Source organism: Styela clava, chromosome 12, assembly GCF_964204865.1.
Source record: "Styela clava chromosome 12, kaStyClav1.hap1.2, whole genome shotgun sequence".
In the NCBI taxonomy this organism is placed as follows: Eukaryota; Metazoa; Chordata; class Ascidiacea; order Stolidobranchia; family Styelidae; genus Styela; species Styela clava.
Window position 1 is genome coordinate 14,099,442 of NC_135261.1, and position 20,907 is coordinate 14,120,348.

At 36.1% G+C, this 20,907-nt stretch overlaps 2 protein-coding genes and 2 pseudogenes across 2 annotated transcripts; 2 read left to right on the plus strand and 2 right to left on the minus strand.

Moving 5' to 3' along the window:
• Nucleotides 1-4,024: 4,024 nt before the first annotated feature.
• Nucleotides 4,025-6,238, plus strand: LOC144430778 (uncharacterized). The gene is made up of 2 exons (XM_078118860.1): nt 4,025-4,772; nt 4,972-6,238. Exon 2 carries the CDS (start codon nt 5,089-5,091, stop codon nt 5,824-5,826), a length of 738 nt encoding a protein of 245 aa, XP_077974986.1. The 5' UTR covers nt 4,025-4,772; nt 4,972-5,088; the 3' UTR covers nt 5,827-6,238.
• Nucleotides 6,239-13,992: 7,754 nt separating this feature from the next.
• LOC144430598 (zinc finger BED domain-containing protein 5-like) lies at nt 13,993-15,059 on the minus strand (annotated as a pseudogene).
• Nucleotides 15,060-15,128: 69 nt separating this feature from the next.
• LOC144430599 (zinc finger BED domain-containing protein 5-like) lies at nt 15,129-16,459 on the minus strand (annotated as a pseudogene).
• Nucleotides 16,460-17,508: 1,049 nt separating this feature from the next.
• On the plus strand, nt 17,509-20,035 carry LOC144430600 (uncharacterized). Its single transcript, XM_078118613.1, has 2 exons — nt 17,509-18,976; nt 19,190-20,035. Exon 2 carries the CDS (start codon nt 19,307-19,309, stop codon nt 20,033-20,035), a length of 729 nt encoding a protein of 242 aa, XP_077974739.1. The 5' UTR covers nt 17,509-18,976; nt 19,190-19,306.
• Nucleotides 20,036-20,907: the final 872 nt, after the last annotated feature.

Below are 20,907 nucleotides of genomic sequence, written 5' to 3' on the forward strand. Positions count from 1 at the left end.
AATGATATTTCCTTGGTAAAATTTAGGAAAAAATTCGCACAATAGCTTACCTTGTTTTGCATTTCTGATTTTACGAAACGGCGTTAGTGCGCTTTATGCAGAACTAGGAATTGAAACCCAATATGACTCCTCCAATTTGTCGTTTCTGTTTGTTAGCAAAAGCCGTGTGCTTATATTCAAGAAATTAGTTCAGTGACGCGCAAGTTCCGTGTCCAAGCAAAGCAGCCTAGATATGCTAGGAGAATGACATCGACAGGTTATTGTTACGTGACAATACACGGCGCGGTGTTTTTCGGTAGGCGATCCAAGTTCGCCCCCCAAAATTATGGAAAGTGTCCGCCCCTGGTTACCACGTATTTAAATGAAAAGATTTAATTCCAAGCAACTAGGAAAGTCCGGCCTCTATAACGGATACGAATGGACTGTAGAGAATGACATGAATATATCCATCTCATTTAATATTATGCTATATCGTACGTTGTTCGGCTCCTAATTATATTACTATATTACCAATAAAAGCTTAGATACAACAAATACTTTATAGCCTAAATGTTAATCATCCAACAAGATGATTTATTTTGTTTTGCTTTTTGTATATACGGTATTTATTGTCCTTAGACAAGTTGAAACACGAGTAGATAAATGAATGTACCAACCTATCGAACGTGAAGTGCTAGTTGCACAATTTTAACTCAATAGATCCACCGTGAATAAAAAATATATATAAATTGTATTTGAATACTTGCGTCCTTCAGTAAATTGCATTGTGGAAGATAAGATCAAATTTCATTATGAGCGCGGCGATTCCGTTAATTTTGCACTTTTTACAGAATCACGGCACAGGAAGCTTTGTCAATAAATTAATATCAATTTTGTATAGGACAAATAACCAACCTATGGAAGAAGTTATGAAGTTCACTCTATCAAAATGAAACTGTATCGTCAATTCGTTTTAGTTTTACAGTTGTTCAAGTTTTGTAGTTTTTTGTTTTTTTGAAGGATTGCACTTATAGAATTATATGCTTTGAACGTCAGCTAGATGATTGAATTGTTTTGCTAACTTCTTGTTGTTAGGACTGAAATTGAGTAGCTAATTATGGTAAAGTTGTTTTGAGGTCATTCAATACTGTTAAATGAATTTTTGTACAGAAACATACATTGTGGAATATCAATCAGCATTGCTTTACAATAGAAAGATCTTGTATCGTTATTTTAGTTTTCATGTTGACGTATATTTTCAAGAATGTAATGAATATCATAATTTTTTTCAATATAGTCTCCATTGCCACATTTGTCTTCCTGGGATTCATAGCCATTTAAATATGTATAATATATTTGTCACTATTGGCTCGAGTGAGGGCTTCGAGTAGAGCTGCATTAATTCCGAATTTAATCTTCTTTCTTACTGTATATTTTTATCTTTACACATAAATTAAGATGATGAAGACTCCAAATACTGACTTTCAATACTCATGAAGCTTCCAATACTGACATGGCAGAAGCAAATCTACCTGAAGAACTGCGGCTGGCAGCAGAGCCACGAGTTATTAACAATGTTTTCCACATTGGTGCAATACATAATGAATACCATCATCATCATGGAGATATAATACATAATCACGTGTGAGTGATTCAACACTCCTAAAATATTATTATTTTTATTACTCAAATTACAGGCATTTCATGCGGGTGTTTGTAAACTCTACTAGTTGCCTAGTATTTTCCACCAAAGCTTCGCCGTTTTAATTTTGAATTCTGGATTTTGATTAGGACAATACCAGATGTATAAAAAGTTTGAATTAAAAAAGTATTGTTTCAACGCAAAAAAAGCATATTCAATACTCTACTGATCAGCTTATATGCAGATTTCCCAAAAGTTATAACATATATGATGTAACATTGATGCGTAATTCAAGGTCGGTTATGTAACGATTCTTGTACTTGATATTCCAGATATCCACCTGCTCGCGGCATAGCTACTCAACTGGGTAAGTTATTGTACTATAAATATATCAATAAGACGGAAATATCCTCAAAAAATGTATTTGTAATACTCAAGTGAATTGAATTTCCCAATCAAACCTATCTACCGACTTTTATCCTTATAATTTGTTGCCATAAACAACGGCTGTTCATGGTTGAAAGTAGGAATAACGACTCTCCATGGTCATAGAAAGCCAAACTTCTGGTGGAGGCACAGAAACGATGGACAGATATCAATTCAACGAAATGGCTGATGAAGGACACGAAGCACTTTTACATGAAAATGAAGAAGCTTCCAAATTTAGAATAATATGCTTCAATTTCGTATATTTTTTTTTCTTGTCAAATCGGAGGTTCTGAATAGGTTCTTTCTTTGAGAAATTGACATTTATCAATATTAATCAACGCGCTATATGCCAAAACTCTACTTTCTGATTGGTTAGATTTAGACTTCGTGCTTTATGCTTGTTATAAAATGTCAACATATATCTGCAACTTTTTATTCGACAGTGGTTGCAATACCGGAAGAAATTAAAGACGATTGGGCCAACGTTTTATCAGTAGTTAGTAAAACATGGGAGACACTCTACAATAAAATAATGGTAGACATTCGCGACAAGAACATGAAAGGTGGAGACAGAGTGAGAAATGCTCTGGCTTCAATATGCAAACATCTGAAGACGCAAAGTTTAGAAGAACTTGTAATAGAAGATTATTTTGTGCGACAATTTGTCGGTAAAGTAAAAGATGTAATGAACATGGGGAGTATATTAGCGGAAAAACAGTTGAATATTCTTTCTATCATCTGTTTTTATGTTGCTGCAAAACTGCATCACATCAGTACAAAACGCAATTTCTCTGTTCTGGGAATAAAGGAGACTGTAGAAAAAATAACATTAATTATTAAGAAAATCACCAAAGAGGACAACATGATGGAAAAAGTCATTCACTGTTGTGTTCTACCCCTCCTGCTGGAGATGTCTGAGTTGGTACCATGCGTTGCAGATGCAGAGCCAAAAGTGAAATTTATTAACGAAGTCTGGTGTTTATATAACGTCGCTCTCTGCTATTACTACTGTGATATTCGAGAGAAATCTGTGACGGTCAACTTATCCGTCACTCAACTTATGGAAAAGGAATATAACAACGACGCCGTCAAACGTCGAGTATTCGGACATTGTCATCACAATGCTGCACTTGCTTACAGCGAAAACAATCAATTTGGTGAAGCAATTGAACATTACAGGGTGGCCGTCGAGTCTTATGAGAAAGCCACTGATTGGGCCAGTGAAAACCATATGAATGAAAAAGTCAAACTCACGAAAGAATATCTGAGAAGAGCAGAATACGCAAAAATTGACATATATATAATTATATACATGAAAACACGTTTCACTTGTTCTATTACGTACAGTTCAGTGTTAATGAATAGACTGCTAATAACCAGAGTAAAGTGTAAAAAAAAGTTAGACCAGCGCCAAAGCTTAAGTAGCTGAATGTGGTAATTTTGTTTTTTCGTCCTTGCTCGGAATTATTCACAAAACTTAATATTTATATTCAATATACTTTCTAATATTTTGTGTTTAAATGAAAAATGCTATTCAGAACAATGTAGATGATTGCTTTGTATACAAGTGTAGGTGATGGCGAATCTAGCTTCAGAATGTGCTATATCTTTGCATATACACGTTTTGCTATTCAAATGCATTAGCAGTTTTATACAAATAAAAATGAATCGAAAATTGCTCGGTTCAACAGTTTATGTGTGATGCGTGGTTCTTCTATTACGGGGTCTGTTTATAAATACGCTACAATTATTGAGGCCAAAAGACTGCTGCAATTTCAGGGATTGGCAAATTAGAAGGCGTGCCAGTACAGAATTTAGATTGATCTTGGAGATTTGGACTTCAGTTATTACATATATATTCTGACTTATTTTTCCTCCAAAAGAAATATCTTATTGATTATCTTATACTCTTACTTTTGATAACAGCATTGGTTTGCTCCATAACCGTATGTATTGTATCACAATCTTGTAAGGTTTTACACTGGTAATGGAGTAGGGAGTTCTAATGATTATGAGAGTATGGTATCGTAACATTGGCTAGGGAAATTTGTAATTATCTAACAACAATGTGCTATTAACACGACCTTAGTAATGATGCTTCCAATACCATTAGGAAGCGACTATAGTACTTAATTAGGTTAGGACGCGATATGATAAATGATTTCCAACGAAACAGTTTGATCCCGAAATGACGGTTCATTTACCTCACACTTCTCAACGTGGTCCAAGTAGACCCACAGGGGTCCAAAGCGGGAACTCAGGGGGTCAACAGATAAAGTGCTAATTATATTAATAAGTTGTTAATATTAATAAGTTGTTGCTCTTCTCGTGTGTTGTTGGATAAACTGAAATGAATGGAAGAGAAAATGTTAGATTAGTGCTTGGATTAAAATTGGATCTTGATGTTAGTTACAAAGTTCTCACTGAGACTTCTGTTAGTCCTTTATCAATAAATGTAACTTGTTCCCAATCCCAATCAAACCTTTCTACCGATTTTCATCTTTATATGTGTTGCCATGAACAACGGCTGTTCATGGTTGAAAGTAGGAATAACGACTCTCTGTGGTCACAGAAAGAAAAACTTCTGGCGGAGGCACAGAAACGATGGACAGATATCAAATCAACAAAATGGCTGATAAAGGACACGAAGCACTTTTACATGAAAATGAAGAAGCGTCCAAATTTATCAGCATATACCGGAAAGAAGTTACAGAATAATATGGTTCAATTTTGCATATTTTTTTTTCTTGTCAAATCAGATGTTCTGAATAAGTTCTTTTTATTTTGAGAAATTGACATTTATCAATATTAATCAACGTGCTATATGTCAAAACTATACTGGTTGATTGGTTAGATTTAGACTTCGTGCTCTATGCTTGTTATAAAATGTCAACATATATCTTCAACTTTTTATTCGACAGTGGTTGCAATACCGGAAGAAATTAAAGACGATTGGGCCAACGTTTCATCAGTAGTTAGTAAAACATGGGAGACACTCTACAATAAGATAATGGTAGACAGACATTCGCGACAAGAACATGGAAGGTGGAGACAGAGAGAGAAATGCTCTGGCTTCAATATGCAAACATCTGAAGACGCAAAGTTTAGAAGAACTTGTAATAGAAGATGATTTTTTGCGACAATTTGTTGGTAAAGTAAAAGATGTAATGAACATGGGGAGTATATTAGAGGAAAAACAGTTGAATATTCTTTCTATCATCTGTTTTTATGTTGCTTCCAAACTCCATCACATCAGTACAAAACGCAATTTCTCTGTTCTGGGAATAAAGGAGACTGTAGAAGAAATAACATCAATTATTAAGAAAATCACCAAAGAGGACAAAATGATGAAAAAAGTCATTCACTGTTGTGTTCCACCCCTCCTGCTGGAGATGTCTGAGTTGGTACCATGCGTTGCAGATGAAGAGTCAAAAGTGAAATTCATTAACAAAGTCTGGTGTTTATATAACGTCGCTCTCTGCTATTACTACTGTGATATTCGAGAGAAATCTGTGTCGGTCAACTTATCCGTCATTCAACTTATGGAAAAAGAATATAACAACGATGCCGTAAAACGTCGAGTATTCAGACATTGTCATCACAATGCTGCAATTGCCTACAGCGAAAACAATGAATTTGGCGAAGCAATTGAACATTACAGGTTGGCCGTCGAGTCTTATAAGACAGCCACTGATTGGGCCAATGAAATTCATAGGAATGAAAAAGTCAAACGCACGAAAAAATATCTGAGAAAAACAGACGTTCGAAAAAATTGACATATATGAAAACATATTTCTATTGTTCTAATACCTAATTACTATCTCTCGAACTCAATATCTCAATAAGCACTGCAAATATTATTCAAAAGTATAATAGCAATAATTGCCCAGTTCAGTGGTAATGAATTGACTGCTAACAACCAGAGTAAAATGTGAAATAAATGTGGGTATTTTTGTTTTTTCGTCTTGCTCGGAATTATTCACAAAACTTAATAATTATAATCAATATACTTTCTGATATTTTGTGTTTAAATGAAAAATGCTATTTAGAACAATGTAGATGATTGCTTTGTATACAAGTGTAGGTGATGATGAATCTGGCTTGAGAATGTGCTCTATCTATGCCTATACACGTTTTGCTATTTAAATGCATGACCAGTTTCATACAAATAAAAATGAATCTAAAATTCCTCGGTTTAACAGTTTATGTGTGACGCGTGGCTCTTCTCCTACGTGGTTTGTTTATAAAAAAGCTGCAATTAATGAGCCCAAGAGGCTGCGGCAACTTCGTGGAATGACAAATTAGAAGGCGTGGCAGTATGGAATTTATTTTGGTCTTGGAGTTGTTGACATTAGTTATTACATATATTATTCTGACTTATTTTTGCACCAATAGAAATACCTCATTGATAATCTCATACTCCTACTTTTGATAACAGCATTAGTTTACCCAATAACAGTATGTATTGTATCACAATCTTGTAAGGTTTTAAACTGGCAATGGAGTAGGGAGTTCAAATGATTATGAGAGTAGGGTATCATAACATTGGCATACGAAAAAAAAACGTCATTTGTAAATATCTAACAACACTGAGCTATTAATACGACCTTAGTTATGATAAAAGAGTCCAGCTGCACACTAACACAAATGTATTTCTGTAACGTTTCGTACAAATATCAGTGGAGCTCATTTCAGATGTAATTAAAAAAAAAAGTTTTATTATTGCATTTACGAAAATGATGGGTAACTAAATGTAATTAAAATTATGGGCACTTAGAGAATCACGAACATCTGAAATGAGCTCCACTGATATTTGTGGTTCTAATTTTCCCATCATTACTTCTACGGCTAAATGCAAATTAAATGTTTATGCATTACGTCATAATTGATTTGATGTTTCAAATTCATTTACCAAATTTATTTCTTGCCATTGTTGTAAACTGTTGTCTGAGGAAGTCTGACTCTGGTCGGACGAAACGGTACAGAAATACATTTGTGATAGTGTGCAGCTGGACTCTTTAATTGAATAGAATAGTCATGTTTATTCCAGCTACAGTATCCTTGCAGTATACGCATACGGATCCACTAGCATAAAGGCATAGAGAAAAGATAGGAAGTTAGGCTCGCGCAACCCAACTCAAACTTAGTAATGATGCTGCTAATACTATCAAAAAGCGACTATAATACCTCAAAATAATAAAATAAAATGAGGAATGAATTTGGTTAGGATGCAATACGATAAATGATTTCCAAAGAAATAGTTTTTTTCCCGAAATGAAGTCTTTTATTTACGTCAAGGGTTCCCACAGTGCGATTTTACGGTACAGATAAAGTGCTAATTATATTAATAAGTACATTTATTTCATTAATAAAAGTTTTTGCACTTCTCATATGTTGTTGGAAAAACTGAAATAATCGGAAGAGCACCTGTTAGATTAGTACTTGGATTAGTGTTAAATTGGATCTTGACGCTTGTGAATAACGAGCATTCAAAAAGTTCTCACTGAGACTTCTGTTCAATTCAATTCAACTTGAATTTATTTAAAGATGATGAGTTACGTTATCTCATTGCTCGAAACTCAAAATCTAGCATGGAATCGCGAAGGTTTAGCAATAGATCAGACAATAAGGTGGAAAACATTAGAACAGTTTTAACCAACATACAACTTAAGAGATTGGAAGAAGATTATTCATTTTTTATTATGTTCTTGGCAGTATTCTTTTCTTGATGTTGACGGCTTCCGCTTTGATTTTGCTAACGTGTGCTATGCGAAAGTCGCCATGTACAACTATTACAGTAACGTTATTCACGTTTACGGCTGATCCAGCTTGATCAATTTCAACTCATAAGTCACATTCAGTTGAATTTAATTAATCTAAGATCATCGCGTAGTCCATATGAAATTTGATACATTCTAATATAAATAATTATAGAATGACGCCTTCTGTTTAGTGCAGGGGTTTTTGCGTATAAACAGTGTTTCTTAACTTGGGTTCGATCGAATCGCTGGGGTGCGATGAAGCTTTTCCATGGGTTCGACGAAGGTCCACTGAAACAGTTGTATATTATGAGATCATCACCCAGCGTACTAATTATACAAAAAGATCTGTAGTTTATAGCAGATATATAAGTTTACACGTTTAAGCAACTCATAAAATAGCCGCGTGTAGCTTCGCATAGATAGTAGATACACGTTTTATTGGATCTGTCAATGACTGTCACACATAAGTTTTTTCAATACAATTCATCGAGAACACATATTGCCACATATATCGTGCGCTGGGTGCACGTACTTCTCGGTGATAGCGTTTTGCGATGCTTTCTGCTTGTGAGCACGAGATATCGTAAGTATTTATGACAAACCTAGAAGGTTTAAGTTAATATTTGCGTGAACGACATCTTCATTCATAATCGACTAATAAAATGTAACTCAGTTTTACTAATGAGTGGAAATAAGAAGATAAGTGTACGTAAATAAATATAATATCAAGGCATGTTTGAATTTAAAGTACTGTTTGTGGCAAAGATTTCCAAGCAAAGTGGCAGAGCAAAGATATTTTGATTTCCCTTAAACAAAAAAGCACGCAAAACAACACAATGAATACACAGTGAATTGAGAAAATCGGTTGTTATCTTGGGTGTCATCTCATAGCCATTACGTATTTTCTAGACAATCTCAATATGGTGCTGAGTCATATGGTATCTCTATTTCTACAAAACAATGGACAAAAGCCCTTATGCAATTTTGAAGATTGACTCAAGCTACCAACGTTTTTGAGGCATAATATCATCTTTCGTGTCTAAAAAAATGCAATATTTTCTTTATTAGTATTTGGCCTTCACACTAGAGGTGTAGCGATGTACCGGTATCGGCGATATCTGCCAATTTTTCGGTATCCGAAGTGTATCGGTATCGGCTAAGTTTGGACCGATATTTCCGATATATATATTTAGCTTCTAAATATCATTCAGAATGTTTTAAAAAAATAGGTTAGAATACTAATCTTGATAATTATTTTTTGTTTGGATAGATCATGATTTATGAGCGATTGCACGTTCCGTTCCCACACCCGCTGACTGACCTGTTTTAAGCCATTTATCAGTCAAACTGGGTCAATCAATTTGGGTATTTTCTCTACCGAATTTTTATATTAAAATTTCTAATATTACATGGTAATTATGGAGAATTATATCAATCGAATATTAATGGATGTTCCGATGTGTAAAATTCAAAATACGACGTTATATTGGCCCAAAATCCTACGCACGTTACTCAATGTATCAGTTTCATACGATAAGTAGGCTAAACATTTTTTTTTACCACCAACAGTAGCCAAATCCTACTAGTTTTCTAATAAAGCACCGAGATAACTAGCGCCAGTTCTCAATGCATCTGAACCAATTAACGCATTTGGATCCCAAACATCTACATCTTATTATGTGACATTCCTCTTTTTTGATCCGAAAAAATGTGCACTATTAATAATGCTCAAAGACTATTGTTTTAAGCCGTCCGCCCAGCACAATTGAGGTGATAATTACATAGTATCGGAATATCGGTCGTTTCCGAATATCGGCGTATCAGTATCGGATTTTTTAACTGGTATCGGTATCGGCGGCAAAAGTGGTATCGGTACATCTCTACTTCACACCCGCTTTTTCACTCAACTTATAGAGAACTTGCACGGGTCACGTGACTTTGTTTACTGGACGGCAAAAAAACAAAAACGTCCATTTGGCTCCTGTCAGTTGTAAGGTTGGCTGTTGAAAATGGTTATTTCGTATTGTTCCGTTGGCTGTACGTATAGTACTATAGACAACGAAATGGATCTTCAGTTATATGCCACTGTTTTCAAAAAATCCGGAACGTCCTGCAATGTGGATATCATTTATTGGCAGGACTGCTTGGTGTCAAGTCCAGAGGTCATCTCGCTTGTGTTTCACTGTTTGCGGACAGCACTTTGTTGATGGTGAGTGATAATGTGCCGTTATCAATTTCTCTAAATATTCATAAGCTCCCTCATTTCAATGGAAAGCAGATGACAAACTACTGTTATTGATAGGCCTGGGCTAGGCGTAGAGGATTGCAGCTCGCTTTCCACTGAGGGTGGTTCACACGACCGCTGGTCGATTACGACATCCCCCCACCATCAAGTCCATGCTTCTGAAAAAAATAACTGGCTAACTAATCCCGACATAGAATGGTAATCGTACGATGTTGCACCTTGCAATCCTCCCTCACCAGATAAATCCTATCCTAAAAACTACCGACATTGGTAGGCATATTTGCGTTTTAAATTGGAAGGAAATCTTCATTAATGGTCAGAAGGTGTTGTCTGATTGTTTTGTTAGTTAGCAGGTAATCTATTACCGGTCTGATACACAAACTTGGCAGTTGGCACTGTCAAATGATGATTAGTGTTTAATTTCTTTTCAGGAAAAAGGAGAGATAACCCATTATCAGCTGCTTCTGTCCCATCAATATTTGAATTTTCGCCATCGCCATTTCGGAAAAGAATAGTTAGAAAAAGGGGGGTTTTAAAAAAAGGCAGGACCATTTCAACAAATTCTGTTGCCTTGTATGCGTTGCAATATCACTTTGCAGTTGTTAGCATAAACATTTAATGTGTCTTTCATCTAGACCTACCACACTTAAAAGAAGCCGCCTATACCCTTTTTCACTAGAACCATAACACTGTAAAATATGAGCTGTGGAGGCAGATACATTTTTTACTCTAAATTATGGCATGTTACTTCCAGGTTATCTTATCCTTGCCTATAGATATCTTGATGTTAGTGACTCCAACTGACCCATGCATGCCACATTGAAAGTTCTCTTGTGTACCAATAATATTAATCAGTTGGAGCCTTCAGACCTTGAAAACAGTCGAATCTGAGCACGATGGATTCATGTGAAACACGTAATGTGCATTTATGAGCAAAAATATCCCATCCTGAGCTGCACCGATCCACAACATCCTGCCTATGGAATCAAAACATTAGACAAATTGATGTACTGTGCGCATTCATAAATCTTTGCGAATCAAGTGTGCCTTTTGACTAAGGAAAATTTAGCATTAAAATGATCAATCTCAATATAAACCTGGTATCTGCAGATAAAACCAATTGTTTTTTGAAAATACATTTTTAATGTGCTTTATTTTTCAAATATAATTTATAATTACTGTAAAGTGTGTGATACATTTGGTACCAGGAATACCATTTGCAAATTAGCTTGGGTTACACCCCTCTCAAATGAAAGTTCAGACTCTTAATCATATCTCATAATATTCTTTAAACAAAAGGTTGCGGCTAGCCGGCTACCCATTAGAATTTTCTTCCAGATCACAAAGTCGGAATATTACGCCTCGCTAAGTTTCATCGGCAACTGTATTTGGTTGTAGTATCGATGTCCAACTTTAGACTGAAACCAACTTTAGACTGAAACCTTCACCACCAGACCCATCGAAACAAAAACAAAATGGACACTTTATCTCCATCAATCCACAGTAATCACAAGTTACTTTGTCTATACGATAAGCATCAATAAATGGATACTGAGGATGTATTATCAAGTCACGCAGGCTGAGGTCTTGTGCCACTGTGGTCTTATAGCAACTTATACTTTGCCATCCATCTATTCCATGGTCGCACCCATATCTGTGAGGTAATGGATACATATTCATTCGATATCATGATCCTGCACTAGCTTTGTTTTAATTGTAGAGTTTTCATAAAATCTAACAATCGAGTGGTGTGAAATTTATGTCCATGTCCCACCACAAACACTATTCGTAAATGAATTTGATTCCGGGCAGCATATCTTTTTTACCAGGTGCAACAACTAAACATATGGCGAACCACAGTCTCTCATACGATTACCATTCTATGTTGGGATTAGTTAGCCAGTTATTTGTTTTCAGAAGCATGGACTTGAATGGTGGGCGAGGGTCGTAATAACGAGCGTATTCCTAGATGGCGAATTCCATTGAATTCCGGTTATTTTTTCTCGTGACCACTGGTGTTGAACTTCAGTTATCTATTCAACCTTTCAAACTTAATAATAGATTACCTGCTAACTATGGAAACAATACCTTATGACAATTGATGATTAATTCCTTACACAAGTCAAGTCTGCAAGTAAGCTTACGCCTAGGCCTGCCAATAACAGTAGTTTGTCATCTGCTTTCCATTGAAATGAGGGAGCTTATGAATATTTAAAGAAATTGATAACGGCACATTATCACTCACCATCATCGAAGTGCTGTCCGCAAACAGTGAAACACAAGTGAGATGACTTTTGGACACCAAGCAGTCCTGCAAATAGATGATTTCCACATTGCGCGACTTTCCGGATCTTTTGAAAACAGTGGAATATAACTGAAGATCCATTTCGTTGTCTATAATAGTACTATACGTACAGCCAACGGAAAAATACGAAATAACCATTTTCAACAGCCAAATCCAACAGCTACAAATACTACTTATCAGTTATCATACCAGATCCATATCAACTTTGCAGCTGCGTACACCAGAACGTAGTCTGTGTAGCAGGTTAGGGTTAGGGAGTAACTTTATTCCAATTTTCCCTATTTTAGATCTATTACAAGTTCGACGACTAGCCAAGTGACTTCCGTAGTAGTTGTACCTGAAATTATGGCTTACCCCAACCTGGTACACATACTACGTTCTGTTGTCCGCCATCTTGGTTCACATACTTCGGGAGTTCCGATTTTTTTTGTATTGAATAGGTAGATGTTTACTGAAGGCCTATACATGCCTTCTCAAGCTTGAGTTCAAGGCGTTCACAAACGTGATTGGCGCAAAGAGACGCAACAGATAAGACATTACGTAAACGACCCTGTGACGAGAACCAAAATTGAAATACGACCGAATGAATGAGTTTGTATAACTTTGGAAAACTCTATCACTTTAACCTTAACAACATAAATAAGCATAAATTAACCGAACAATTTTAACCGTAATAATGCCTTTATTTTATGAGAAAAAAGTCGATACAGAAACTCGAAATCCTTATAATGGGGTCATAACAGATTGTTTTTTTTGACATCATTGCATCAGAGGGGTCTTGCAATTAGCATAGCCTGTCTCGTCGTTTAATAAATCAGGTCACCGCCGATGTATATTCTTAGTATATTCCTCATTATCATAACGCACTCGTTTTGCCGATGGCTGCCCTTGATTAAATAAGTTTCATGATTTTTCTCACTCGAAACGTCTCTCTGGTATCTCGGATAAATATTCCTGTTAAAATCGTATGACTTTGGTTTAGATACAAACTTGCAAAGATACAATACAAGAATTTTTACTTACATTGCTAAAAATATAATTCTGGCAGCTTATGCGGTTTCACGGCTATGCAAGGGTTATTTCAATAAAGCAAATTGATTCAAAACAAGCCCTTGTTTTAAATCGAAGCTTCACCTGATTAATTAACCATTTTTTAAGCAAATATAGTTACCATTTCGGGAACGGGAAGAAGAATCGGCGGTTATGAAAACTCAAGTTCCCGCAGAATTAAATCCAATAGCACGGTCTAGAAAGGCAATAAACTTTTCCTTTCCCATTGAATGCAAAGTTTCGTGTTCTGATGACCGTGAGTTTGCTTAATCATATAATTCAAACTGGAGAACAAAGAGAATGAAAGTGGAAAACAAAATAAAGTGGTATCGGCATGAGCGACTTGGACTTGCGGTATAGAAAGTTGTCCTAATTCCCACATTTCCACGAGTCTCAATAACGAGTTGTATCCCATTTGTTAATTAGGAATACAGCCGCTGAAAGGTAACAGAGCTTTCAAATATGCCACAGTTCGTTATAATAGATTTTAATCTGAATTTCAACTGTGCAACGTTCAAATTTCGATTTTCAGGTAATGTATTTTTTCGAGTGGGATTTGTCCAAAATAGCTCACAATGTACTAGGTGTTACCATAATTCTTTTGATTATAGATAGTTGGAAATAAGTTCAGTGAATATTCAGTTAACCATGGTTTGACTACACTCACAGCACATCGAAAATCATGTCCAGGCTCATTTAGGCAATTTCTGCTCTTGGTTTAATTGTCATCATGGCTGAGAAACCCTGGTCGCACTCCCAAGTGGAGGGAAAAACCAATAGTTGAGGAACAGCATTACGGGCCAGTGTCGGGTAACTAGAAGACAATTTTAGCCAGAAATTGATTCGTGATGAAGAGCATTCTCTGAGCTCATTTTTTGCAGTTTCATCAGCTTGGATATCAATTATCTCTTCTTGTTCACCAGTTCCAACAGGTAGAAGTGCGGGATTGACAAAAATCGGATTAACCATATATGGGCAGCATATTGTATGCGGAAAGTAATGCATCAGTTCCGTTATTAGCAATCTTAGATGTTCTGCAATTTCTTGAGACAATTTTTCATTTGGTTCCCACGAAACGGTGGTGAGGAATTCGAACATTCCGTAACGTTTGCTCTCCACATTTTTCATCCAAATGTCCAGCTTCCGAACGAACACTTCAAGCTTAGAGACAAAGTCTTGGATTGATCTGTCTGGCCCTTGCAACGAACGATTCACATCGTTAAGAGATTAAAAAGTATCCGATAAGTAAGCCAACTGTAATATAAACTCCTCGTTTTCCAAATCCTTTTGAAATCTTGTCTCCTGGAAAAATGTGAACAGTTCTTGTCGATGTTCAAAGACTCTTCAAGTGATATTTCCGCGAGATCCCGTGATCTGAATTCAAATCTTCACACAATCTTGCAAACAGTCGAGTGTTAAGAGCAGATGTTTTGACGTAATTCACCATTTTTATTATTCGATCCAAGCATGACAGTAGATCTCGAGGGAGCACCTCGGCAAAAAGAGCAAACCTGTGGATGAAGCAGTGAACAAATGTGGCGCGTGGGGATACGGTTTTAACATGCGATTAGAACCCTGAAATTCGACCAAGCAAGGATGGAGCACCATCAGTTGTGCATCCAACCAACTTGCCCTAATCCAGGTCATTTTGGGTGAAGAGTTCGGCCAAAACGTTGAAGACATCGATTCCCTTTGTTGTAGCTGACAGATCCGTGCTCAGTAATAATTCTGTTTGCACAGAATTATTCTGAATAAAGCGGACCTAAACGAGTAATTGAGAACACTTGGTGACATCAGTCGATTCATCAAGTTGTATAGCAAAACCCCAAACATCGATCCTTTCATTCCAGCAATCACTTGATCTTCGATATCAAGGGACATTACTTTGATCCGTGTTTCACAGTATCGTTAGAAAGCGATACACGATCTAACTTTGCCAGGGACTCTTTGCCAATCAGGTTTCTGACTTATATTCTTGCTGCTGGCAAAACAAGCAATTCCGCGATGGTATGAGCTTTCTTGTTTTGAGCCACGAGAAGAAATACTTCATAGGATGACTTCACAATCCCCGCATTCGTTTGGTGAAACTGACCTCTCTGGTCTATGCGCTGTCGCTTCACATGTTCCCTGAGTCGCTCAAAATAACTTTTATCGTGGTTCTTTTTATCTGCGTGATTGGATTCTAGATGTCGTTTAAGCAAACTCGGTTTTATTACTGAATTTGAAAGGGTTTTCATGCAGACCACGCACTGCGGTAAACTTTCTCCATTCTGCTCAATAGCAATGAACCCATATTTGATGTATTCGGAGGTATACTTTCGCTTCGAAATGTATAAATAAACAATCAAAAAATTACTGATGAATTAGCCTTAAAACTTAAGAGTATGCCGATCAACCAATACGTCCTGCAGGTAGCACTTGTAACATCCGTATATCGATTTTAACTCGCCTTGTCCGATTTTTCTCGATGCAGACGCATCGTGACATTACACGAAAAACGTGCAAGAACGTGCTCTTCTCGTTTCGTTTCAGAACTAAGTGCAAAAACATGCTCGTCTCGTTTCGTTTAAAGCGGGCAGTAGCGGGGAGGGCGATCTCTAAATACAAGTACTGGTAGCACTATAAACGCCATTCCGTGAATACATACAGTATGGAAAATAAATAGAAAGCTTTGACAGCATATTTCAGCGAACGCGAAAGTTAATTGTTGCAATTATTCAAAGCTGCTCGCGTACCACTTGGAAAGCTTCCGCGTACCACAGGTTGAGAACCACTGATGTAATATGATGCCATAAATTAATATAAAAATTTCCGTTGTACGGAAGATCTGTATGTTAATCACGCAAGTATACTAAATAATAAGTTGAATATAGAAAATTAATAAACCGCGTCACCAGTAAACTTGAAGTCAGAGTAGCTATTTCTATTTGTGCCAAGGGAGCAGGGACTTGACCCAAATCCTACCCTTTTTATATTTTTTATGAAATCGCCCATCTGAGACTTCAAAGAGAGGGGTGTAGGAGTATTATTAAAACGTACCTGGACATAATTCAATATGTACAATAGAGATGATATGACAATATTGTTATCACCGCAATGCAGATCGTGTTTTTTTATAGAAGTATGTTTGGGCAGCAAAAATTACCCAGCTTCACAAAACTGCCAAATTCATCAAAACCAACTGGAAACGTCACAGTAATTACAAAATTACAAGTAAGAAAAGCTCTTGTACAAGAAGACCAATCCACCTTTTCAACTGTTGGTACTTCGCCCATCAAGATCGGTCTGTCAAAATCGGTGACAGCAAAATGACTTTCGCTGACCATGCAGTTTAGAGTGACTGTTCTGTACCATTGACCGACAAACAATTACATTGTGACAAGATATTACAAGTCATCGTTATAATAAAATCTCCTGTTTGCTGTATCAAATAGACACGGGGGTAAGTACCGCACAATTTGGGCACAGATAGCAAACGTCAGCTTCAATAACAGATGCGTCGTATGCCATGAAAATTACAAGATTGCAAAAAATCTTAGCCCGCTGCTTCAGGCAAATACTATGTTTAAATATTGTGACAAATGCCCATGTCTAGGCAAAAAACAAACATGGGTGGAAAAATGTTAGAAGTCTTTCACGTTCATTATTATTCTGGTAATTGTAAATAATATTGCAAGCTGGTTCATATTTCTACACAATGCCATAAGTTTATAGGATAAATATTCCCGTAGTATGTGAACTGAGTTTGGGTTAATAAGCCATAACTTTATTAAGATTTTCCTTATTTTTGTTATATTTTGAAATCGGACTTCCTGTGTTGGCCAAGTACATATACCCCTTACCGTAGGTTTCAGTCCTTGATGTAAAGTGGGCCAACAAATTAGTTACCTCCATATTTGTACACGCACTTCTGGAGCGCCGTTTATGAGGCTTGAGCTGGCATTTTAGAACCTTGTGCAAGTTTTGAATGACTGACATCGGGTTAAATACCTATCTTAATTAAGCAGAGACTTAAATTAATTAATTAGCATCTCGACATAACATGTTATAGACAAAGTTTCTTTGTTTTATTTTGTATATATTTGACCGTGTTTATTTTAGGAGATATCGTTCATTGAGGTTTCTTATATGGTTGACCGCTCATAAAATTATTCCTTTTTAAAACAATTTCATCATCTGTCCGTGGGCAGGAATAGGCCTGTCGGCGTAAACAAAACCCTTTATCAGGCTTTTCCCTTATTCATGTTTATTTATTATTTCGAATCATTGCCAGTCGGCTGTTTACTATTTATTTAGTGTTAGAAGTTTGCCGTTGAGTAGTGCTAATTTAATTGTCGCAATGAGCGGATATGTTTGCTTGTTTTTTTTAAGTTAAAGGATGAGGTTTGATTTGTTTTGCATAATTGGACACGTTTATTGGACATAACGATTGTTTCAATAATATGTTGGTATTGTTATTATTTGTCTCCATCATTTTTAAAAAATCGCTTTTCTCTTCGAATACTGGACCAATTGCTTTGAAATTTTCAGTGAGTGAAGATTGATTTTTTTTGCCAGAAGGTGTGTGATGCATGGTTCTTCTATTACGGGGTCTGTTTATAAATACGCTACAATTATTGAGGCCAAAAGACTGCTGCAATTTCAGGGATTGACAAATTAGAAGGCGTGCGAGTACGGAATTTAGATTGATCTTGGAAATTTGGACTTCAGTTATTACATATATATTCTGACTTATTTTTCTTCCAAAAGAAATATCTTATTGATTATCTTATACTCTTACTTTTGATAACAGCATTGATTTGCTCCATAACCGTATGTATTGTATCACAATCTTGTAAGGTTTTACACTGATAATGGAGTAGGGAGTTCTAATGATTATGAGAGTATGGTATCATAACATTGGCTAGGGAAATTTGTAATTGTCTAACAACACTGAGCTATTAACACGACCTTAGTAATGATGCTTCCAATACCATTAAGAAGCGACCATAAAAATTAATTAGGTTAGGACGCGATATGATAAATGATTTCCAACGAAACAGTTTGATCCCGAAATGACGGTTCATTTACCTCACGGCTTCTCAACGTGGTCCAAGTGGACCCACAGGGGTCCACGGCGGGAACTCAGGGGGTCAACAGATAAAGTGCTAATCATATTAAATAAGTACAAGTTGTTGCTCTTCTCGTGTGTTGTTGAATAAACTGAAATGAACGGAAGAGGAAATGTTAGATTAGTGCTTGGATTAAAATTGGATCGGGATGTTAGTTACAAAGTTCTCACTGAGACTTCTTTTAGTTCTTTATCAATAAATGTAACTTGTTCCCAATCCCAATCAAACCTATCTACCGATTTTTATCTTTATATTTGTTGCCATGAACAACGGCTGTTCATGGTTGAAAGTAGGAATAACGACTCTCTGTGGTCACAGAAAGCCAAACTTCTGGCGGAGGCACAGAAACGATGGACAGATATCAACTCAACGAAATGGCTGATAAAGGACACGAAGCACTATTACATGAAAATGAAGAAGCGTCCAAATTTATCCGCATATACCGGAAAGAAGGTACAGAATATTGTGCTTCAATTTTGCATATTTTTTTTTCTTGTCAAACGAAGGTTCTGAATAAGTTCTTTTTATTTTGAGAAATTGACATTTATCAATATTAATCAACGTGCTATAAGTCAAAACTCTACTGGTTGATTGGTCAGATTTAGACTTCGTGCTCTATGCTTGTTACAAAATGTCAACATATATATTCAACTTTTTATTCGACAGTGGTTGCAATACCGGAAGAAATTAAAGACGATTGGGCCAACGTTTTATCAGTAGTTAGTAAAACATGGGAGACACTCTACAATAAGATAATGGTAGACAGACATTCGCGACAAGAACATGGAAGGTGGAGACAGAGTGAGAAATGCTCTGGCTTCAATATGCAAACATCTGAAGACGCAAAGTTTAGAAGAACTTGTAATAGAAGATGATATTTTGCGACAATTTGTTGGTAAAGTAAAAGATGTAATGAACATGGGGAGTATATTAGCGGAAAAACAGTTGAATATTATTTCTATCATCTGTTTTTATGTTGCTTCCAAACTCCATCATATCAGTGCAAAACGCAATTTCTCTGTTCTGGGAATAAAGGAGACTGTAGAAAAAATAACATCAATTATTAAGAAAATCACCAAAGAGGACAACATGATGAAAAAAGTCATTAACTGTTGTGTTCTACCCCTCCTGCTGGAGATGTCTGAGTTGGTACCATGCGTTGCAGATGAAGAGTCAAAAGTGAAATTCATTAACGAAATCTGGTGTTTATATAACGTCGCTCTCTGCTATTACTACTGTGATATTCAAGAGAAATCTGTGGCGGTCAACTTATCCGTCATTCAACTTATGGAAAAAGAATATAACAACGATGCCGTAAAACGTCGAGTATTCAGACATTGTCATCACAATGCTGCACTTGCCTACAGCGAAAACAATGAACTTGGCGAAGCAATTGAACATTACAGGTTGGCCGTCAAGAAAGCCACTGATTGGGCCAATGAAAATCCTAGGAATGAAAAAGTCAAACGCACTAAAGAATATCTGAGAAAAACAAACGTTCGCAAAAATTGACATATATGAAAACATATTTCTATTGTTCTAATACCTAATTACTATCTCTCGAACTCAATATCTCAATAAGTACTGCAAATATTATTCAGTATAATAGCAATAATTGCCAAGTTCAGTGGTAATGAATTGACTGCTAACAACCAGAGTAAAATGTGAAATAAATGTGGGTATATTTGTTTTTTCGTCTTGCTCGGAATTATTCCCAAAACTTAATATTTATATTCAATATACTTTCTGATATTTTGTGTTTAAATGAAAAATGCTATTTAGAACAATGTAGATGATTGCTTTGTATACAAGTGCAGGTGATGATGAATCTGGCTTGAGAATGTGCTCTATCTATGCCTATACACGTTTTGCTATTTAAATGCATGAGCAGTTTTATACAAATAAAAATGAATCTAAAATTCCTCGGTTTAACAGTTTATGTGTGACGCGTGGCTCTTCTCCTACGTGGTCTGTTTATAAAAAAGCTGCAATTAATGAGCCCAAGAGCTGCGACAACTTCGTGGAATGACAAATTAGAAGGCGTGGCAGTATGGAATTTATTTTGGTCTTGGAGTTGTTGACATTAGTTATTACATATATTATTCTGACTTATTTTTGCACCGAAAGAAATACCTCATTGATAATCTCATACTCCTACTTTTGATAACAGCATTAGTTTACCCAATAACAGTATGTATTGTATCACAATCTTGTAAGGTTTTAAACTGGCAATGGAGTAGGGAGTTCAAATGTTTATCAGAGTAGGGTATCATAACATTGGCTAACGAAAAAAAAACGTCATTTGTAAATATCTAACAACACTGAGCTATTAATACGACTTTAGTAATGATTAAAGAGTCCAGCTGCACACTAACACAAATGTA